Below are 24440 nucleotides of genomic sequence, written 5' to 3' on the forward strand. Positions count from 1 at the left end.
CTGTAATTGGAATTAACTCATTTGCCGTGCAATTGGTATGAATTAGACAAGTTTGCTGATTTTTGAGGAATAATACAGAAACAAATGTGTTAATCACCTAAAACAAGCATGTAAATCCGAATAAGATTTTACATTTTATCTTTTTGTTAAAGCAAAACAAGTAGAACATCTGATTAGATCATGTTTTTTTTCTCCGTGCTTTATTTTCCAAGATTTCACTTAGCATAATTTATCTGTGGGAGGAAGAATATGTAATTGGTGTCAAAGCGCTTAATTTGCCGCAAATAACCTCGAGTTGTTTTTGTAAAACGGCAGCAAAGTTGTTAATGTGTCAGGTTTCTGATATCGTTTACAGTAAAATGCTCGTAGCTGGTTTAAATATTCCCTGTGTTGAAATGCGCTGCCGGTAGCAGTAATTAGCTAAGCCTTTTTAGGAATTTAGTAGAAGGTTTTTGTGGTTGAAAAGAAACGCGGAATAAATTTGAATTGCATGTGACTCCTGAAAATAGACAGTATGAATATTTGATGGCGGTGCGCTGAGAAAGGTGAGCATCGGCATGTTAAAGCTTGGCTTGCTTCGATATGAGCTAGCGTGCTCGTTTTACATTAACACTTTTTGTTCACACCAAAAGTTGCTGTTTTGTGGGTGCAGCTCACCTGGCTCTCTCTCAGGGCCCCCTTCATAAGCCCACTTGAGGTGTTGTTGAAGCAAAAAGATTAGTACAGCAAACTGCGGTAATTTATCTTGAAAAGGTTTGGTACAGGGGAAGTAAGGTCGCGGCTGGCAAGGGCCAAGAGTTTGTCAGGAAGGGCAGGCAAGGGTTCGGGATGAGACAAAGAAATGACAAGAAAAGCCTGCTTGGGACATGACATGAATAACCTGGCAAGGAACCAAAGGGGACCGAGTACTAATAGGGGGAAGAGACAAATCAAGACAGGGACCAAGAGCTGTGATGAGAAAATTATCACTCATAAGTGAGTGACCAAATAAGGTAATGTCCAGGATCAGTGGGTGAGAAAGCGGGATAGATAACGGACATACAGAGAAGCAGAACGGACGTGATATGGAAAAAAACGAGCAAGGAGGTAAAGGGGACAAAGTACTAATAAAGAGGAGAGACAAATCAAGACAAGTGCCAATAGCAGTGAGTGAGTGAGCAGATAAGGTAAGGTCAACTATAGGCCCTGGGATTTAGGCAGAGCATTCAGAAAAATATTTTTTTGTATTTGTTTTTTTTGTCGAGGGTTTTGGGTGTCCGACCTTACGATGGTTTCATGTTACCATGTGGAACATCCATAGGACATCAACAACAAATTTTTTTGCACGCTCCAAAATGTCTAAAATTAAAACCTTGTGCCTATAACTGCAAGTTACGTGCCTTATATATCAATGATTGGTCAACAACATATAAAATGCTGGTCTGCTATTGGATGAAATCACTTTGTTGATGCTGATATGTTATTTGCTGAACTTGAACAATGCCTTTGGGTCTCTTTGTTGGGTTCTGAATCTCATGTAACAAAATAGACTTTTTTATCTATGGGTTCAAAGACTTGCAGTGACGCTAAAGGAAGAATCAAAATCATGATAATCATGGAAACAAAACTTGAGATACTAAAAATATGAATGAATGCTTCAATACCTTCCACAAGGAAAATGGTCGTAAACAATAATCAGGACGAAAATGAAAAACAAAAAGGCGATTAAAGCAATAACGTCTTCTTAGGGCATGAGAGGCCTCGAAAGTAGATGTTTTAAAAAAAAATTCTGTTTTAATTCTAACCCACTATCTCCTCCACCATCTGCATCCACCAGCTAACGCCACAGTACCAGCTCAAGTCATGTCACACCAAAGTTCAATTTTAACTTTTCCTTAATTTTTTTTTATTTAGAATGTTATTTCAAGTTGGTGTGCACTGCTTGGAATTTTGCTACTCTCTGCTGCCATCTCCTGGCTTAAAATCATGATCACGGCCTCACTCAGCTCATTTCTCAAATACTAATAGACTCTTCTTCTTTTTTTAAAATATTTTTCGGGGTTTGGGTTAGCATTCGGACTGTTTTTGAAAAAGGCCTTTTCTTACTTTTACCATATTCAGGCTACTCTAACAAGGATGAAATCACTCTCCACCCCTCCACCACTATTTTCTGTTTCCTAATTTGTTGCAAGTCCTTGAACAGCAGGGCTAAAAGTAATCTTAAAGCATATAGGTGTTGTGAAAATAAATAAATAAAGGCTCTTTGAACACAGCTGGGAATTTTTAACACATATTTGACAGAAAAAATATTCTACTTTTACGTTTATGAAGACGCCTCCCGCACCCCGCCTATAAACGTGAATTTGTATATTCCATAGAAGTAATACTTAGGTACATACTATTTTGTTACTACTGTTTAATATGTAGATACAAGTTCAATGTTTTACCTGGTGCACCAGGGGTGGTCATGACTGATCTACCTATAGAGGTATAGGTTTATGTCCCCCGTTGTGTGACAATTTCACCTTACGTTCCCCACTTCAAACAGATTAATAACGTTTTCCTGGTCTACTGTTTCGTTTATAATTCTAAAATTGCACTTTGTTTGTTCCCACAAAGAAAGGGAGGGTTGGCCTTGTATACTTGGGCATAATGTCACGTAATGCGTTGCCATGGTAGCCACAACCATCAATTGTGTTGCCATGGGAACAGTAATCTCCCCGGACAAGAGGCGTATCGTGCCTTTTTTTCTTTCTACCGTATATAATCCAAAGTGTTTAACTTGCTATCTCTCCAACAGTCTCACTGTAAGATCAATGGCTGTGATTTACTTGCGCAAATCACTCGTCAATAAGATTCAAGGCCATTGTTTAACCCGCGCCGCCCATGATGCATGCTGGGACTCGGGCCGAGCTCACCGAGTTTATGTTCGAATAACGTGCGATCGATGGTGCTTTTATCAGCCGTTTGATCCGGTCTCATGTCTCGAGTCCCCCTCTGATTTGACTGGAAATAAGAAGCCGGAGGAAAGAAAGGCAACAGGATGCGCTGGGAAAGGAATCAGGCACTCTGTTTGCGCGTGCCTCACCCACCAACTGCTCACTGTACGGCTGCATGGGGAATAGAGACGAGCTTACAGCTTAAATATCTTCAGCGTGGTGACTCATGTTGATTCCTGTCTTTTTATTGCAGAATTCTGCTTCAAAAAAACTCAGTCTGTCACTGCAATGCAGAGAGGGCTTGTGTACAGGATTTTCTATGGAGGACCAATCCTGCCATATGTAGAAACAAATCTAGAAATAAATATATACAGACAAATACATGCCATAAAAATAAATTAACTCATAAATAAATCTCGTAATACTCATATATAAGACATAAATTCAATGTTTTTATATATTTATGTATTTTGGCATTTATTTATTTATGAATTTATCTTTTTCACTTATTTTCTCTCGTATTTTGTTGTGTGTTTTATCACGACAAATTGTGATTGAAATGAGAAGGCGGGTCAAACTGGCCGAGGTTTTTACTATTGGTTGATTGATAGGTGTTGTATCCCATTTATTCACGACTGATCTACCTATAGGTGAAAAGCTCTGGCAACTAGGCTGCCACCTCATTAGAATAGCATTCTGTACTGACAAGATACACGACAAAATTAATGATGCAATGGATGACAAATCACAGAAGTAAATATGCATCAAAATACAGGACCACAGAAATAACAAAATACATGACAAATTACAGTAGATGACAAAATTAATGAAAAATACAGGGAAAAAAAAATAACATGACAAAATAAAGTGCACAATAAAGGACAAAATAAATGACAAAATAATAAAGAAAAAAAATAGATGAAACATAGCCAAAAAATACCACAACACAGTACACGAGAAAGAAAATGATGGCACAAATAAATGACAAAATGTACCTCAAAATGCAGGACGAAGATATATATATATATATATATATATATATATACATATATATATATTACATGATTTATTTTTGTGTTGTTTACATGGCATATATTTATAGATATTTTTTTATTCATGCATTTATTTCTACGTATAGCAGGACCCCTCCTCTGTAGTTATAACAAGGAGAAATGGTGACACACATGAACAGACTTCCACAATCCTTTTTGAGAGTAGAGAGCATCGGCGCGCAATATTGCAGCTGAGCCACAAACGCAAAAATAATCAAGTCAGTGGTAGGGGGGAGTATGGGGGTGCAACAGGTGGCCGTAAAAGGGCTTTGTGGGTAAATATAGATGCATAACGTCATTATAGCTCATCGACATAGAATACAAACTTGCTTTAAATGTCAGTTCACTTTTAAACGAAAGTGGCATCATGGGGGGCAGAAGGAAGGGCCTGGTACAGGGGGCTCGGCAACCCAAAATGTTGAAAGAGGGATTCATATTGCACCCAAAATAGACAAAAATTATGTCTGGTGCCACACAAACAATGAATATGTATCGATTTTAACTTCAGCAGACCCTGAGATACGACATCAATCCGTTCTGAGGTGAAGATCGCTTGGTTGATTAACAAATAAGGTGGCGTATACAGGGAGTGCAGAATTATTAGGCAAATGAGTATTTTGACCACATCATCCTCTTTATGCATGTTGTCTTACTCCAAGATGTATAGGCTCGAAAGCCTACGACCAATTAAGCATATCAGGTGATGTGCATCTCTGTAATGAGAAGGGGTGTGGTCTAATGACATCAACATCCTATATCAGGTGTGCATAATTATTAGGCAACTTCCTTTCCTTTGGCAAAATGGGTCAGAAGAGGGACTTGACAGGCTCTGAAAAGTCAAAAATAGTGAGATATCTTGCAGAGGGATGCAGCACTCTTAAAATTGCCAAGCTTCTGAAGCGTGATCATCGAACAATCAAGCGTTACATTCAAAATAGTCAACAGGGTCGCAAGAAGCATGTAGAAAATCCAAGGCGCAAAATAACTGCCTGTGAACTGAGAAAAGTCAAGCGTACAGCTGCCAAGATGCCACTTGCCACCAGTTTTGCCATATTTCAAAGCTGCAACATCACTGGAGTGCCCAAAAGCACAAGGTGTGCAATACTCAGAGACATGGCCAAGGTAAGAAAGGCTGAAAAACGACCACCACTGAACAAGACACACAAGCTGAAACGTCAAGACCGGGCCAAGAAAAATCTCAAGACGGATTTTTCTAAGGTTTTATGGACTGATGAAATGAGAGTGAGTCTTGATGGGCCAGATGGATGGGCCCGTGGCTGGATCGGTAAAGGGCAGAGAGCTCCAGTCCGCCTCAGACGCCAGCAAGGTGGAGGTGGGGTACTGGTATGGGCTGGTATCATCAAAGATGAGCTTGTGGGGCCTTTTCGGGTTGAGGATGGACTCAAGCTCAACTTCCAGTCCTACTGCCAGTTTCTGGAAGACACCTTCTTCAAGCAGTGGTACAGGAAAAAGTCCGCATCCTTCAAGAAAAACATGATTTTCATGCAGGACAACGCTCCATCACACGCATCCAAGTACTCCACAGCGTGGCTGGCAAGAAAGGGTCTAAAAGAAGAAAAACTAATGACATGGCCTCCTTGTTCACCTGATCTGAACCCCATAGAGAACCTGTGGTCCCTCATCAAATGTGAGATTTACAAGGAGGGAAAACAGTACACCTCTCTGAACAGTGTCTGGGAGGCTGTGGTTGTAGCTGCACGCAATGTTGATCGTGAACAGATCAAAGCACTGACAGAATCCATGGATGGCAGGCTTTTGAGTGTCCTTGCAAAGAAAGGTGGCTATATTGGTCACTGATTTGTTTTTGTTTTGTTTTTGAATGTCAGAAATGTATATTTGTGAATGTTGAGCTGTTATATTGGTTTCCCTGATGAAAATAAATATTTGAAATGGGTATACATTTGTTTTTTGTTAAGTTGCCTAATAATTATGCACAGTAATAGTCACCTGCACACACAGATATCCTCCTAAAATAGCTAAAACTAAAAAAGCCCCACTCCAACTTCCAAAATATTCAGCTTTGATATTAATGAGACTTTTGGGTTCATTAAGAACATGGTTGTTGTTCAATAATAAAATTAATCCTCAAAAATACAACTTGCCTAATAATTCTGCACTCCCTGTACAGTGCCTAGCGAAAGTATTAAAAATGTGTTGTTGTTTTTTTAAATCGGATGAATTGATTCTTCAAAAAATCAATTGACAGATTCAACAATAATTAAGATAATGGTTAGTTGCAGCCCTATTTGTGATCACTAATAAAATAATTGATAAGCAAAGCCTTGGAGGCAAGCGATTTTCTCCTTTAAGTGTTGCAGCGACTGGATCTCAGTGCTACCTTTGTCACTGTAGACCACATTATCTTATTAGATTGGCTGCAAAAATTGATGGGCATCTCAAGAAAAGTAATTTCTTACATTATGTCATACCTCTCAGATAGGACACATTGTGTTAAATATGGCGATATGACCTCTGTGCCTTTTGATGTTACCTGTGGCGTTCCACAGGGCTCAGTACTCAGACCCCTCCTTTTAGTGATATAAGAATTTTAAAGAATAAAATTTCCTTTCTTGTCATTGATTAACGTGGCGAAACATAGTAAGCAATGAGATAAGACATAGCACTCCAGGCTAAACATGTGATGACGACTTTAAAGAGAAAAACAAGATATAAGACTATCAGAATGAACAGGCAAAACCTACTGTATTCACAACATAGTGCTGAGACACTGGCCGAAGTTATAATAATAGTGCAATGAAAGAATGGTGCATCGTAAAAATAGTGCAATTAAAAGTAGTGAAATATCATTGCACCAATTATTAATTATTATCATTAATATTATTGTTGTCCTTATTATTATTATTATTATTATTATTATTTGCAAGTACTATGCAGATGACGTTAAGCTGTATCAGACAAAGGAGGAAACTGCTCCGTTGTTGAAATCTGGAAGCCTGCCTATCCATTCATCCATCCATCCATTGTCGGGTCGCGGGTGAGCAGCCTTGACAGGGAAGCCCAGACGTTCCTATCCCCAGCCACTTCCTCCAGCTCATTCGATGGGATCCCGAGGCATTCCCAGGCCAGCCTAGAGACATAGTCTCTCCAGTGCCTCCTGCCGATGGGACATGCCCGGAACACCTCCCGAATGAGGCGTCCTGGAGATGCCCAAGCCACCACAACTGGCTCCTCTCAATGCGGAGGAGCAGTGGCTCTGCACAGTGTCCCTCCCGGAAGACTGAGCTTCTCACCTTATCTCTAAGAGAGAACCCAGACACCCTGCGAAGGAAACTCATTTCAGCCACTTGTATCCGGGATCGTGTTCTTTCTGTCATAACCCACAGTTCATGACCATAAGTGAGGGTAGGAACGTAGACCGACCGGTAGATCGAGAGCTTTGCCTTTCGGCTCAGCTCCCTCTTCACCATGACGGACCGGTACAGGGTCCGAATGACAGCAGACACTGCACCGACCCGTTTGTCGATCTCCCGTTCCATCCTACCTTCACTCGTGAACAAGACCCCAAGACACTTGAACTCCTCCACTTGGGGCAAGATCTCATCCCCAACCTGGAGGGAGCATGCCACCCTTTTCCGGCTGAGGACCATGGTCTTGGACTTAGAGATGCTGATGCTCATCCCGGCTGCTCTACACTCGGCTGCGAAATGCTCCAGTGAGAGCTAAAGTTCACGGCCGGAAGCCAACAGCACAACGTCATCTGCAAAAAGCAGTGATGCACTGCTGAGGCTCCCTAACCAGACTCCATCCCCACCAAGGCTGCGCCTAGAAATTCTGTCCATAAAAGTTATGAACAGAATCGGTGACAAAGGGCAGCCCTGGCGGAGTACAACCCTGCCTAACTAAGATAAAAACATGGATGTCACTTAATGTCTTGCGTCTTGACCTGAAATAAAAACTAAAATGTTAATCATTTAATCAGTTAATCATCAACTTATTCTTAAACACTTCTCTGAGCTCAGGAGGTAGAGCGCTCGTCTTGGGATCAAGGGATCCCTGTTCGAATCCCGGCTCGTCCGTGTTACATGTTGAAGTGTCCTTGGGTAAGACACTGAACCCCTAATACTCCTAATAAGCAGGTTAGTGCCTTAAATGGCTGCAAGGCCGCTATTGGAAAATGTGGAGCACATTGTAAAGCGCTTTGGGAAGTCATTGACTTAAAAAGCGCTATATAAATGCAGATCATTTCAGATCATTTCATTTCAACCTTGACTAATATATATACTGGACTGTCTCAGAAAATTAGAATATTGTGATAAAGTTCTTTATTTTCTGTAATGCAATTAAAAAAACAAAAATGTCATACATTCTGGATTCATTACACATCAACTGAACTATTTTAAGCCTTTTATTATTTTAATATTGCTGAATTTGGCTTACAGCTTAAGAAAACTCAAAAATCCTATCTCAAAATATTAGAATATCATGAAAAAGTATACAAGTAGGCTATTCAACTAATCACCTGAATCATCTAATTAACTCGAAACACCTTGCGAGGGTTTCCTGAGCCTTAAAAACACTCAGCTTGGTTCAGTAAACTAAATCACAAGTATGGGGAAGACTGCTGATCTTACTGCTCTCCAGAGGACCATCATTGATACCCTCCATCAAGAGGGTAAGACACAAAAAGAAATTTCTCAAAGAGCAGGCTGTTCACAGAGTGCAGTTTCAAAGCATATCCACAAAAAGTCTGTTGGAAGGGAAAAATGTGGCCGGAAACGCTGCACAACCAAGAGAGATGACCGCAGCCTTAACAAAATTGTGAAGAAGAGCCGCTTCCAGAATTTGAGGGAGCTTCAAAGACAGTGGGCTGAAGCTGGAGTCCAGGTATCAAAAGCCACAGTTCACAGACGTGTCCGGGAAATGGGCTACAATAGCCGTATTCCCATGGTCAAGCCACTTCTGAACTCAAGACAACGGAAGAAGCGTCTGACTTGGGCTATGGAGAAGAAGCACTGGACAGTTGCAGAGTGGTCCAAAGTCCTCTTTTCAGACGAAAGCAAGTTTTGCATTTCATTTGGAAGTCAAGGCGCCAGAGTCTGGAGAAAGGCTGGAGAAGAGCAAAATCCAAGTTGCTTGAAAACCAGTGTGAAGTTCCCACAGTCAGCAATGGTTTGGGGAGCCATGTCAGCTGCTGGTGTTGGTCCACTGTGTTTCATCAAGTCCAGAGTAAATGCAACTGTGTACCAAGAGATTTTAGAGCACTACATGCTTCCATCTGCTGAAAAGCTCTATGGAGATGAGGATTTCATTTTCCAGCATGATCTGGCACCTGCCCACAGTGCCAAAACCACCAGTAACTGGTGCACTGACCATGGCATCACTGTCCTTGATTGGCCTGCTAATTCCCCTGACCTGAACCCCATCGAGAATTTGTGAGGTATAGTTAAGAAGCAGATGAAAGACACCAGACCTACAAATGCAAATGAGCTGAAGGCCGCTATCAAAGCATCCTGGGCATCAATAACACCTCAGCAATGCCACAGGCTGATTGCCTCCATGCCACGCCGGATTGATACAGTAATCCGTGCAAAAGGATTCCCAACCAAGTACTGGGTGCATCAATGGACATTTTCAAATGTTTGATTTAGTTTTGCTGTTATAAAATTATTTTTTTTACTTGGTCTGAGGAAGTATTCTAATATTTTGAGATAGGATTTTGGAGTTTTTTTCAGCTGTAAGCCAAAATCAGGAATATTCAAATAATAAAAGGCTTGAAATAGTTCAGTTGATGTGTAATGAATCCAGAATGTATGACATTTTTGTTTTTTTAATTGCATTACAGAAAATAAAGAACTTTATCACAATATTCTAATTTTCTGAGACAGTCCAGTATATATATATTTATATATATATATCACCTGTTGATGCCCTTGTGACATCCATCGCAGGCTGGTCATCCTGAAAGGTTCTCAATGATTTTCCTCACACTGAGGTCTTTGAGTTTTTCTTTGCCATAATGTAGGTTTCAGTTTAGGGGATGTTGAACTTTTTTTGTGATTAAGAGCTTGACAAATCAATATGACTTAACTTGCTTATATCGAAATATATTGAACATCTAAAGAAAAAATGCAATTTTATCTGCCTTTGGTGTGACCTGACCAGAGCTGGAAGAGTGAAGTTTATGGGTGGATGCAAAGAGGGAAGGAGACGACAGATTCAATGTCAAAAACATCCAATTGAGGGGAGTCTTTGATTGCCTCCTTGTTCTTAATCATTGTCCTGATCATCAATTGATTACAGCTATATTCCTTAGCAAGGGTAATGACGCACATGGCTCTTTTACTATTGTAAATTGTCAAATGAAAAATATTTAGGAAATTTGCAAAAGATTTTGTGTCATCCATAATGTCAGAAAATGTACTTCTTTTTAAAGAAAAAAAATTCTAATCCTGGTTTCTTCCAGAAACATGCATTTTGGGTGGATTGTTTTTTTTTTAAAGAGACTTGTTCCATCATGTGTGCACAATAGCTCACCACAACCAGTCATTGTTGGCACACCATAGTGTGAAACCTCCACTCCACTGTGTGTGTCCGTGTGTGCGTGAGTTGTGTTATTAACACAGTCACAGACTTCTCACTCAGAGCCACTCAGGGTACCAGTGGGAGGTACTCGTGATTAAATCTTTGGCCCTTTGCATATCTCTTCTTAATAGATTTATTGTCTCCTGTTTATCTTATCATGCTTGAAGATGATGGCCTCATACATTTAGTCCTCCTTGTATGCAGACAGGATATTATTCCTCCTGAATATGAAAGATACTCTACCAAATACATGACAAAATAAATAGTTGAATAAATAAATAAATGAAAATGCACATCAAAACTCATGACAAAATTAAAAATCAATACAAGAAAAAATACATGACGAAATAAAATAAATAAATGACAAAATACATGACAAAACACGTAAAGAAAAAAAGAGGAAATACAAGCAAAAATAAATAATTGAAAGTATACACAACAAAATCAATATTGAAGTAAATCATTAACAAAATACACGACAATATACGTAACAAAGTGCATGACAAAAACACAAGAAAATACATGACAAAATAAATGACAAATACACAATAAAATACATCTCAAAAATAAATAAATGATGGATTACAAATACACAACAAAATGTACTACAAAATACACGACAAAATACGCAACAACATACGCAACAAAATACACGACAAAATAAATGACAAAATACGCAATAAAATAAATCCTAAAATAAATAAATGACGAATTAAAAAACAAAATACACAACAAAATATACTATAAAATACACGACAAAATACACAACAAAATACATGGAAAAAAAATGACAAAATACGCAATATAATAAATACCAAAATAAATAAATGACGAATTACAAAACAAAATACACAACAAAATAAACAACAAAAAACACAACAAAATACATGACAAAATACACGACCAAATACATAACAAAATACGCAACGAAATAAATTACAAAATACATGGAAAAATACACCAAAAATTACATGAAAAAAAAAGTACTGAAATAAATGAAAGACAAAATAAAAGACAAAATACATGACAACTTGTTGGCACTATAGTGTAAAGCCTCCACTATCTTTGTGTCTCCGCGTGCGTTTTTGTGTGTGTCTCTTGTTATTAATACAGTCGCAGACTTCTAACTCAGAGCCAATCAGGGTACCAGTGGGAGGTACTCATGATTAAATCTTTGGCCCTTTGCATATCTCTTCTTAATAGATTTATTGTCTCCTGTTTGTCTTTTCACACTTGAAGATGATGGCCTTGTACGTTTAGTTCTCCTTGTATGCATACAAGGTAGTTATTTCTCGTGTGGATTGTGTTCCAGAGACAGGGCATCTCCATGGTGACGGCGGCCCACAGTTTGCGAAGGGAGAATTTTTAAAAAAGGTGCACTTGTTAAGATGCGATAGAAGTGGTCATACACATTCAGATTTGACCTTTTGTCCTTGGCCTCCTCATTCCTGTCACCTTGAAAGCAATCAAAAACTGGTTCAGTCATTTTTTTTTCAGGCACCTTGATTGTTTGTGGGAAATTATTCACTGGAATTATTTTTTGGGAGCTACTCGTCAATGAATTGTGATTTTTTTTTATGACCCAGGGGTGGGAAAAAATTTGGGTCGCTGGCCGCATTGGGTTAATAATTTGGCAGAAGATTTGGGCTTAGAGGAATAAACATAATTGATTAATCAACTAAAGTTTTTTTGTGTGTTTTCTGAGTCTCAACTCCGATACTAATCAATACATGAGGAAAAAGATAAAGTAGATCCATCCAATTTTTCTCATTCATTCATTCATTCATTATCTGCACCGCTTATCCTCATTTGGGTTGCGGGGGTGGTGGAGCCCATCCCAGCTATTTTGGGCAGTGGGCAGAAGACACCCTGGACTGAGAAAGAGAACTTACTCACTTATCCACACCTTGGGACCGGCCAATTAACCTGGCATGCATGTTTTTGGAATGTGGGAGGAAACCGGAGTGCCTGGAGGAAACCCAGGCGAGCACAGGGAGAACATGCAAACTCCACACAGGAAGGCTGGTAGCTGGATTTGAACCCATTACCTAGGAGCCGTGCCGTGGACGGGGTAAACACTCAGCTGCGTGTCCCCCTTTTTCTTTGCATATATGAAAAAATATACATCTACTTGTGCATATCATATTTCATTCTATGGTTATTTCTAACTACACAAATTTCATTGGTTCCAATTGGTTTTAAACACTCGCACGGAATTAAGGCAAAATAATATACAGCAGGGGTGGGCAAACTATATGGAGTGATGGGCGACATTGAGTTAAAAAACTTGACCTAGCAATCGATCGTGGAGACCTATACAATTTTTTTCAATAAATACACATGCAGACATCTACATACATGTAATACTTCTTTATATTTGTTCATAAATTGATTAGTTTCATCAAATTAGTTTTTAAATGTTTTTGAGATAAATGTTTTTGGGATGAAGTGTTTGAGGAGTGTGTTAGGAGTGACAAGATTGCATAGATTGAGAAATGAAATTGTGAGAGCCAGAACTGGAGTAGTAGTGGAACTGAGCAAGCGTGTGGATAAGAGAGTACTCAATTGGTTTGGACAGGAGGATGGATGAGGAGTGAGTGTTGAAGAGGATCTACAGAGCAGAAGTAAATAGAAGAAAACCAAGAGGAAGGCCGCGATTGAAGTGGGTGGATGGTGTTATGAGTGAACTGCAGGAAAGAGGTCTAAATATAGTGGAAGCTAGAGCTATTGTTGGCGATAGGAATGAGTGGAGAGGCATTGTAAAAGGATAGTGGGATGTTTAGATGCGTTCTAAGGGATGGGCAGGGCACCCGTATGATGTAGCAGGGGTAAACCATTGAAAGCTGTCGGGCCCTGCTGTTCAACAGAAGAATGTGTTGTGTCACCCTGATCCGAGTGACATGGCTACTGTCTTGTGCCCCGTTTCATCTGCAGGGACGAAAGCTTGACCAACTTGGGTGCAGAGGTGCTTAAATTGTTAGTGTGTTTGGGCATTTTGGTTGCCATGTCCAGAAATGTTTGTGTGTGTGTTTTTTGTTAATTTTTCCCTTTTTTATTTTCTTTATTTTTGTATGTTTGTCTTGCTGTCCATCACCCCTATCGAGGGATATGACCAGGGCAGATAGAAAAATAGATAGTTTTGAAACACTCACAATTAAAGCAAAAGTATTTTATCAGGTCACTGTTTTAAGCTCTAAACTGTAACTACATTTTTGTTTAGGTTTATAGTATTACCATAGTTGTATTTCTTCATTATTTTTCTAGTATTTCTGCCATTGGATTTTTGTAGTATTTCCGTAGTATTACTGTAGTATTATTTTTGTAGTATTTTGCGGTATTTCTGCAGTAGTATTTCAGCAGTATTTCCATAGTAGTATTGTTGCAGTGTTATTGTAAGTGCATTAGTTATTTGTAGTATTTTTTTCGTAATATTTCTGTAGTATTATTTTGTAGTAGTATTCTTTTTAGTATTTTTGAAGTATTTTCATAGTATTATTTTTGTAGTATTTCTGCAGTTTTTCTGGTGATTTTTTTTGTAGTATCTCTATCTTAGTACTTTTTGTAGTAATTGTTTCATTTTTTGTAATATAACTGTAGTAATACTTTTATAATTTTCTTTATCATAATATTTCTGTAGAATTTGTCTTCAGTGTATTTTGTAGAATGTATTTCTATAATATTTATTATCTTCAGAATGAAAGGAAAAAATATAAAAGGTCCCTAAATTTAATTTTAAGTTTTGTCGTAGTTTTGTAGTATTTTTGTAGTATTTTTTTTCTAGACACACAAAGCGACAATGGGGACAAAGATAGCTCCAAAAAACATTTTTATCATTAGTAGTACTTCATTTACTATTTATATATTTTCACTGAATTTTGACCATTTTCGTTTGGTGGGCCAGCCGGATGGGCTGCACGTGGCCCGTGGCTGTAGTTTGCCTACCCCTGATATACAGGGTGTTCCAAAAGTCTTGGGCACACTTGAAGTCCCCATATCTCCTTTGAACGGTAGTTAGATAGAAGTTTTGCCATTTTTAAGCTAATTACAAACATATCTGTAAGGCTATTTATTTTTTTAATAACAATTCTTTTCAGACCCATTAATGGCCTTCACTCAACCAGTAAAGGCGTTGTAGAAAAGAGCGAGAACTTTGTATGAAATATTTAAGGACAGCTTTTCAATGGAATGGGAAACTACTGTCACAGGCCAGGGGAAGTTGGAATGATTACTTTTGACTCTGACAGGAAATGATTGGAGAATAACATTTTAGTGTTGATGAAACTGTTGTGTAATTGTTTGGTGTTGATCATGTTGTTGCATAACTGTTACGTGATGAAAGAGTAATAACTGGGTGTTTGACAGTGTTGGGTATGAACAACGCCGTTACGTAACAGAGTTAGTTTTCAGTAACAGGGTAACGTACCTCATTACTTTTTTTGCCGTTACAACGGCGTTATCGTTACAGACGGTCAAAAGTGGTGCGTTATTTTGGCTGCAGAACACCAAGGGCGCGGTGTCTCCGCAAACCTGACGCTTTTTTTTATCTGCGTTTTTTAATCGTCTTTTTGCATCATGTAACCATTCGAAATAGAAACTACAACATATTTAAATAGGGATTACGGATACAGTATTTACTACTAGAGAAAAGGCTAATTGATGAATGATGCAACCGACTCATATCGTTTGCGAACGAAATGGCTCTATGAGCCTTCTCTTGGAAGTCAGACCCGGCTACCCACCAATCGGGAGACCGTTCCCTTCGAGGCACTATTTTTTTCTTGTGGTTTGTCATAATTATTTTTTTCAGGTATTCTGTGGTGTTGACTTTGAACTTGTTGAGTCTTAAACAAAGGTTAAAATTGTTTTGTATTTTTTTTCTTTGTAAACTTATAAATATTTTAATTAATGTTTTCTGTGTTTTTCATCGTTAACGTGTAAGCGTTAATTTTGCTTCATTTCCCTCTTTTAAAGTGATTCACAATAATACGTAATACATAGTAATAAATGGCTTAAACAACAAAAACAACCTATTGGCAGCCATTTTGGGAGCAGAAAGAGCTGCCTATTTTTGGTAAGGCAAGCCTGAAATGCCGGTTCTGTAAAAAGAGTCGGAATACCGGCTTAACAATGGACCGTTCGGGTTAAATTAAATTTATTAAACTTACTTTATGTGGTTTACTGCTAATTGTTATTTTATTATTTTGTTAAATGTTTCTTTTTGTAGCACTTCAAATGCAGGATAAATCTGTTGCTGTTGAAATGCAATAAATATTACAAGGTTCTATAACACAATTACAAGTCTGTTCTTCTCTTTTCAACTGACTCAAATACTGCTTAGAAAATTTTACATTCTTTCACATAAAACTTATTTTTAAAGTAATGGAAATATGTAGTTACTTTCCCGGGTAACTAGTTACCTTACTACAGACTAACTCAGTTACTAAATCTGTTACTTTTTGGCAAGGGTAGGTAGTAACTAAAACAAATTATGTTTTTTTTAAGTAACATGCCAAACACTGGTGTTTGATAAAGGTATGGGCTGCGGTTAGTCAAAAACTGCAAGCCACGTTTTGCCACATCTTTTGAAGGGCTCTTGAGGACCAACGAGGTGACTTCCCACATAAATAGCAAAGTCAACAAGAGTAACACTCTCATATGGGATACTTAGAACCCACATGAACTTCTTGAATATCAGCAAGATTCCCCCAAGGCTGACCGTGTTTTGTGCTATGTCGAAGAACACTACTGTATATGCAGACCATTCTTTTTTGAAAGAGCAACAGTCAATAGTGAGACATACCTCGACATGCTGGAAAAACGGGTATTGTATAAATTGAGTAAGAAAGTGTCTGGTAACTTCCTTTTCCAACAGAACGGGATGCAAGACAGGAGCATCATGGTTAGACAGTTTCTGAACACTGAACACTGCCAGACAGATGATTTGGACTTTCTGGGCAGAATGATCATGAGTTCATGCCCTGTATAAAAGAACCAAACATATGTTAAACTTTGATTTCTAAAGGTTATTTTGGGATGAGTATTTCCTCAATTGATCTACTACACAAAGTAAAGGAAACCAAGTTAAGCGTACGTTGTGTTAATTAGCGCCTCATAGTGGTAAAAATAGCGGGTCTCAAACTTAATTTCTTGGGAACAAGGGTCTGTTCGAGGTTGGGCCTAATTGGGTTTTCATCAAAAACATTTCCTAATGAAAACATTTAACTGTTTTCAAACATTTTCTACGCAACATATAAGTGTAAAAACATCAAGAATTAATATGTAATTCCATCACTCAGTATTAACTTCATCTGTGATTTACATGTGCTTTGCTTCCATTTTGTCACGAGATGTCGCACAGGCCAAATATAGGACACAAGGAGACATAAAAAGGGGATGTGATCAACCCCACCGGGAGGGCGTTTACTCAACAACAACAAAAAAACGAATTTCACTCGAGAGAATTGTGGAACCAGGACTGCTGAGAAGGGAAAACTTGAAAGGGAAACCGTAGGTGGCTAATACTTGAAAAGGAGATTTGGGAATACTTTTAAGGAGTTGACTGGAGAGGAAGGTCTTGGGATGAGGGGGGGACAGCCGAGGAGGGGAAAATTGGGAGAGGAACTTTGAAAGATAGTCTTAGAAAGGTCTTAGAGAGAAGATTTGGGACTACCTTTGAGAAGCTAGCCAGTCAGGAAGGTCTTTGGACAAGTAGGGAAGTACACACTTTATTAATATTTTGAATCTTTTTGGTATGCAGCTATTTTACAGCAGTTTTCAAGGGTTGGTAGTATGCGGTGTAGCTCATATGCGAATATTGGGAGGAGAAGCTTGTTGTCTTGACGAGGGAAAGTGTTTAGCAGTATTCAAAAACGAAACAGCTTTTTTTTAGTTTATCGGTAGGTGGAAGTATTTCTAGTAGGGGTTTGGCTATTGGTTGATTTTGGAGCACCTGGACAGGAGAATAAGAGTGCGGCTGGGAAATAGGATAATGCTGCCATCTCTTAGAGAAGGAGAGGGACCGCTGGTGCTGAACCATGACATATTAACCTTTAAAATTAAGGCGAGGGACTCAAACTATTATCCCGAAGGCCGTATATTAAAGACCCCCGCTTTTAGGTATTTGATAAAGAGACATTCAGAGGAAATAATTATAATCATGGAAAGTTTCGTAATCACCACTTCTGACATTTAACATCTGAAAAGTCCTATCTGAGTTGTTATGGTCATAAATAACTCCCCTACATGGTAATAGTGTCTTTCAAACACAGTGTCCAATTTCCCGGGTGATGTTTCCTACACGCGGTCCTTTTGTTTTCAGTTGGTGTCCTGACATTTGAAATTGCCATGTCATTACCAGGTACATCATGAATGTGACGTTTGAAGGACGTAACCTGTCGTTCAGCGATGAGGGACACCAGATCTTCCCCAAGCTGGTCATCATCCTGCTCGACAAAGACAGACAGTGGGACAGGGTAAGGTGGCGAGTCAGGGTCCGGTGGAGAAAGCCCTTCCCCTCACTAGGTTTTTTTGTTTTTGCGATCTAGGTGGGCAAGTGGGAAAAAGGCTCCCTGAGCATGAAGTACCACGTGTGGCCCCGTTTCGAACTGTACTCGGCGGCGGAGGAGCACGAGGACCATTTGTCCATCGTCACGCTGGAGGAAGCTCCTTTTGTCATCGTGGAGGACGTGGACCCACTCAGCGGAACCTGCATGAGGAACACCGTGCCTTGTCGGAAGCAGCTTAAACTCAGGTGGGAGGAGGGGGGTAGTTGTGTTGTTCGTGAACGAGACGACTGGGTGGTCCTTATTTTTCAAACTTTTGATTTTCCATCGGTGAAGGCCTAAATGTGGTGTGAAACTAAAAGTTTCATGTTGATCAGACATATTCAAAAGTAGTCTAAAATGGTGGTCCTTATATATAGCGAGAATTTACAAAATGAATATTTCGTCAAGCGAAAATCTGAATATGGTGTGAAACTATGAGAAAACACATCTTGTGAGATTTAGGATGAATCGACCGTATTTTAGAGGTGCCCAGGGCCAATTTTGCCTGGTAACATAAGCAATCATGTGCTTATAAAGTGCATTTGGAATTTGGTTTCAAAAGACTTGCAGGGATTGTGAAACATAAGGGAAAATCATGTGTGTATTTAAGTATTGCATTGTACAGTATTTATCACAAATTTTGTTCCAATTCAGTTTCAGATGTAATTTAGGCCGAGCCAAGTATCCAACTCGCTTCTTCCCCCATTTTTCCATCTTTTTTTCCTTTTTTTTCTTTCTCCGGTTTATTCTTTCCTAGCCATTTACTCTTACTGTCATGCTTGTTTTTTTTTTAATTCTTTCTATCTCTATTTCCCTCTTTATTTTTTTTTTCTTTTGTTTTTTTCATTTCCTATTTTGTCTTTATTATTTTTCCCCCTTTTTTAGTAATATGATGCATAATTTTACATTTACACACTGAAGAGCTGTTTGGGAGCCATAAAAGCAATTTTTTTCTTTGAGAGCCAAGCGGAAAGATAGAATTTTCTACAAGGAGCCAGAATTCTGATCACTAAAGCTGAGTGGGTGTTTTTCGTTTTATTGGGATCTTTGATTCACGCATGGGCAAATTACAGCTTTGATGATAGTCAGGGTTTCGATAACTGCTAATTCTGACTGTCACCGTTAATGAGTTCTTTTTTGCTCAAAGTTCTTTGCCATATTTATTCGTTTGTAACGTGAACTCTGTCTAAAGGCCCGGTCACACAGCCTTTCACGGGCGCATCGAGGCTGAATCACGGCCAGAAATTTCTGCCCGTGAAGCAGACGCAGTGGAAAATGTGCAAAATTGGCTAAACCCGCTGTTTACCCGTGGTATGCCCGCGAAACAGATGCCGGCGACTGTTCCGCGTCCTTATCGCGGGTAACCGCGGCTGCATCGCGTTTGACCGTGCTTACACGCGGTACACACGCTAATGCACGTGATAACACTGCGATACAGGCGCAGAACAAACGTGCTATGACCGTGCTCCACCCGCAATTACCCGCTAAAATTTCACGTCCTACCCGCGTGTAGCCACGTCTTGGCCGCGGCCGTAGCACGTCCTAGCACGTTCGTACCGCGTCTTTACCTCGTGTGTACCACGTGCGCCGCCCGCGGTTACCCGTGGTCTAAAGTTTTAAGTAGCACAAAACTTTTTCGCGCAGCCAACCGCGTGGGAATTTCTTACCGCGTGTAAAGCACGGCTGTATCTCGTCTGTATCGCGATCTCAAAGCGTCCAACAGCGTCTGCTTCACGGGCAGAAATTTCTGGCCGTGATTCAGCCTCGATACGCCTGTGAAAGGCTGTGTGACCGGGCCTTAAGGCGCAACCCTAATTATTGATTTTTGATTTTAAATTTTTGAAAATGGCTATAAAATTTTGGTTAACTTTTTCTCAGTTAAAACAAACGGAATCAAACGGGTCGTGTCCGTGAGAGCGCCTGACCACCAGTGGTATGGATCAGTGTTTCTTAACTAGTGGTTTGGATTCAACTAGTGTTTTCAGTGGGTCGAGGGTCTTTGCCTTGGCAAAAGAAAACCTAGAAGAAGGAAAAACGGATGGTCCTCATCAGTAACTAATGCCCTGCTGGATCTTCAACCTTTTCAGTCATTTTATTGTGATTTTGTTGGTTTTATTTCCCAAGAAAGTTAATAATAATGGGGAGGGAGCTGTGTCATGTGTAAAGCCATCGGGTCGAAGAAAGAAACGATTGCGAAAAATAGCATTTGAGTGTCTACCATTGAAGTACTGCGGGAGGGTACAGTAAATAGTTTGATTATGTTATATTTAAGCATAGAGTGTGTTCCAACTACAGGGGAATCACACTTCTCAGCCTCCCTGGTAAGGTCTATTAAGGGGTACTGGAGAGGAGGGTCCGCCAGGAGGTAGAATCTCGGATTCAGGAGGAACAGTGTGATTTTCGTCCTGGCCGTGGAACACTGGACCAGCTCTACACACTCTGCAGGGTCTTTGAGGGTGCATGGGAATTTGCCTGTCCAGTCTACATGTGTTTTGTGGACTTGGAGAAGGAATTCGACAGGGTTCCTCTGGAGGCCCTTTGGGGGGTGCTTCGGGAGTATTGGGTCTTATCCGGGCTGTGCGGTCCCTGTATGCCTGAAGCCAGAATCTGGTCTGCATTGCCGGCAGTAAGTCGGATTCGTTCCCGGTGAGGGCTGGACTCCGCCAGGGCTGCCCTTTGTCACCGATTCTGTTCATAACTTTTATGCCAGCCTTGGTGGGGATGGAGTCCGGTTTGGGGGCCTCAGCATTGCATCACTGCTTTTTGCAGATGACTTGGTGCTGTTGGCTTCCTCAGGCCGTGATCTTCAGCTCTCGCTGGAGCGATTCGCAGCCGAGTGTGAACCGGCCGGGATGAGGATCAGCACCTCCAAGTCCGAGACCATGTTACTCTGTCGGAAAAGGGTGGCATGCTCCCTCCGGGTTGGGGAAGAGGTCTTGCCCCAAGTGGAGGAGTTCAAGTATCATGGGGTCTTGTTCACGAGTGAGGGTAGGATGGAACGGGAGATCGACAGACGGGTCGATGCAGCGTCTGCCGTCATTCGGACCCTGTTACGGTCCGTCCTTGTGAAGAGGGAGCTGAGCCGAAAGGCAAAGCTCTCGATCTACGTTCCTACCCTCACCTATGGTCATGAACTTTGGGTCATGACCGAAAGAACACGATCCCGGATACAAGTGGCCAAAATGAGTTTCCTCCGCAGGGTGTCTCCCTTAGAGATATGGTGAGAAGTTCAGTCATCCGGGAGGGACTCTGTAGAGCCACTGCTCCTCCACATTGAGAAGAGCCAGTTGAGGTGGCTCGGGCATCTGATAAGGATGCCTACTGGACGCCTCCCTCAGGAGGTGTTCCAGGCATGTCCCACCGGCAGGAGGCTCCGGGGGCGACCCAGGACACGCTGGAGAGACTATGTCTCTCGGCTGGCTTGGGAATGCCTCGGGATCCCGTCGGATGAGCCGGACGAGGTGGCTGGGCATAGGGACGTCTGGGCTTCCCTTTTAAGGCTGCTGCCCCTGCGACCCGACCTCGGAAGATAATGGATGGATGGATGGATGTTTAAGCTTTTTACCTGAATATTAATCTTTATTAACTACTACTACTAGTATTGCTTTTTAAGTACACACTTTATTAATATTTTGAATCTTTTTGGTATGCAGCTACTTTACAGCAGTTTTCAAGGGTTGGTAGTATGCGGTGTAGCTCATATGCGAACGTAGATGGTACTTTAAAACCTTCTGGTTTTGCAGGTTTGTTTCTTTTTTAAAGACGGATATTTTCTATTATTTCTGATTTAAACTGCACGTTTTTTCTTGTTTTTCTTTATTTGGGTGCCAGCTCGTCATTTGAGTGGAATGGTAGATCCTGATGTCAGATTAGTTCAAAACCAATGGCATAGATGATACACAAAAAGGCAGTAGATATTTTATCTTATCATTGCACTATTTTAGTCACGGTGCTAGAGACTAATTTCAATTCAGTTGTGCATTTCACGTGTTAAAATGACAATAATATTTTATTCTATTGTTCAATTCTATCGTCTATTGTCATCTCAATATGTAAAATACACTAAAACACAAAATGACATTCATCTCGTGACTTGATATGGTGTGATATTGCCATAAAAGTGAATGCCTTTTCATCTATCATCTATGTCACTATCATCTACATCACAGCCATGACCCAGGTTTGATTGCCGTTGCTGTTTTGGCAATTGTAATCAGCGATATTTTTTAACTGATCACTCATCCAAACTTTAAGTTCTTTTTAGGCAAAGAAACGTGCGGAAAAGGCAGAAACCACCACAGAAAATATAAAGTATATATTCTCTGAATATTTAAAAAAAAAAAAAAAGAAAACAATACTCTTCAAATCTATAATAAGCTTTCATAATGTTTTTAGCCAGTAATATTTCATATCAGTTTTGCCAAACTACTTTGTTAAAGTTTGAGTTTTTCCCCAGTTCCATCAATGGGACATACGGTATAAATTTAAGCAGTGGTTACTGTTTAGCCCCAAGGACAACAATCGTAGCCAACAGCTTTTCTATGAATACTTTTCATGTGACTTAATTTCCAAAATTACGTTTCTTCTGTAATTTATAAGTCTATAGACTTTTTTATCTGTATGAACAGTTTGAAAATAATTACAAAATAACAAAAAAAACACAATATTGTTCTTACACATGCAAAGCTTTTAAAACAGTATTTTGTTTTCAAAATGTATGTCACTTATTAGACTGCTTGAAACTAATTTTATCTCATGCCACGTCTAAAAGTAGGACAAATACATTTTACCGGTGGGTACTATTTAACCCCATGAGCAATGAATACTTTTCATGTGACTTTTTTAAAACACTGTATTTAACCTTAATATGGTGCAAGTGTCTTCGATACAATACATTTCTATAATTTTAAAAATAAAATAACAAGGACATTTTGAATTGTGTAAATCTATGCAAAGCGTTTAATCCAGTTTGTTATAGTCTGTAATATTTAATTTAATTCTTGTTAGACTGCTTAATTTTTATTTCAGGTCATTCCCAGTTCTGTACGTAGGAAGACTATTTTAAAAGAAACTGTTGTGAAACAACTACCGGTATTTGATTTTTTCCGTCACATTTTCATTGATTGATTTCATTTGAACTACGTCTCAAACATGGAAGCCATATTTTGGGCAGAGGCTGCTAAGGATTACATACATTTTTATTCATTATTAGATTAAAAAAAATCATAGGGTGCAAGTGTTTTGAATCAAGACAAAGCAGTTAGAATATGATTTCTGCTGAATCATAACTAAAAACTAAAAAACAAGTCTTTAACTGATAAAGATCTTGAAGTGATATGAAGGTGCAAGGACAAATCAGACCATCCAATGTAACCTCTTTCTGAACCATGCTGGACTTTTCATGACCTAAATGAACTAAAATGTGTTAATGGTGCATTAAAACATCCATACACATGTGGTCACTCCCTCTTCCCGTCCCTCTTTTCACTTCCCAGCAACCAAACGGTTGATTCGGGCATTTACATCAAGCGCTGCTGCAAAGGTTTTTGCATCGATATCCTGAAGAAGATCGCCAAAGCGGTCAAGTTCACCTACGACCTTTACCTGGTTACCAACGGTAAACATGGCAAGAAGGTGAATGGGACGTGGAACGGCATGGTAGGAGAGGTGAGGAGCTTTTATAATGTTTTTAATGTGAATTTGTGTAGTTTTTGTTTTAATTAAATAGAGTCAAAGCCCCAAAATGTGGTAAAATATGTTTCAGTTATTGTGTTAAAATAAATTAAATCAAGATAACTCAGATGAAAATTCAACGTTTTCATGTATATGATGATAAAACAAAAAACGCTCAAACCCTGAGAAAAACAGGATGTTTGAAGGTAATTTATTTGAGATAAACTTTTTACTAGCGATATTTAATCTTTTTCACCACACAAATCCATTAAGTTGCATCCAGCGGTTCTATTTCGGTGTCATCAGTGTCATTGTCCAGTTGCTGGAGTTCCCTGTAATTCTCAAGGAAAGGTGACAAGCGGATGCAATTTGATCCAATACTGAGCAACCACCGATTACAACAAGAAAAATTTTGCGATTTGGCTCTATTCTCCGCAATCGTGTTCATCATGGGAATGTCAATGCTTAAACCATGTTTTAAGCGTCGCAGCGACGCAGCCCTGATTGGTCTTTTTCATTCAAAACAGTAGTAAAAGGCACAACAATTTTCCGCTTGTATGTGTTGCCATCTGACTTTGCGTCAACCATCTTGAATGGTCACATGATCTGAAATCGTTGACCTAGACAACAGATGAAACCGATGAAAAAGGGCTTTAGAATAAAGTAGTAATTATAAATCGCCGCTTTTT

General features: G+C 39.6%; 1 protein-coding gene across 2 annotated transcripts in view; it reads left to right on the forward strand.

Moving 5' to 3' along the window:
• The window catches only part of grin2bb (glutamate receptor, ionotropic, N-methyl D-aspartate 2B, genome duplicate b), a 181610-nt gene that overhangs the window by 128071 nt on the left and 29099 nt on the right, over window positions 1-24440 (forward strand). For both annotated transcript variants that reach the window (XM_088342642.1, XM_088342643.1), the window contains exons 6-8: window positions 17892-18006; window positions 18079-18284; window positions 23574-23745. In XM_088342642.1, coding sequence (XP_088198768.1) covers window positions 17892-18006; window positions 18079-18284; window positions 23574-23745 — 493 coding nt within the window. The remainder of the gene's footprint in view (window positions 1-17891; window positions 18007-18078; window positions 18285-23573; window positions 23746-24440) is intronic.

The sequence above is a fragment of the Urocampus carinirostris genome, chromosome 8, assembly GCF_059441175.1.
Source record: "Urocampus carinirostris isolate Australia breed hairy pipefish chromosome 8, RoL_Ucar_1.0, whole genome shotgun sequence".
NCBI classification, from domain to species: domain Eukaryota; kingdom Metazoa; phylum Chordata; class Actinopteri; order Syngnathiformes; family Syngnathidae; genus Urocampus; species Urocampus carinirostris.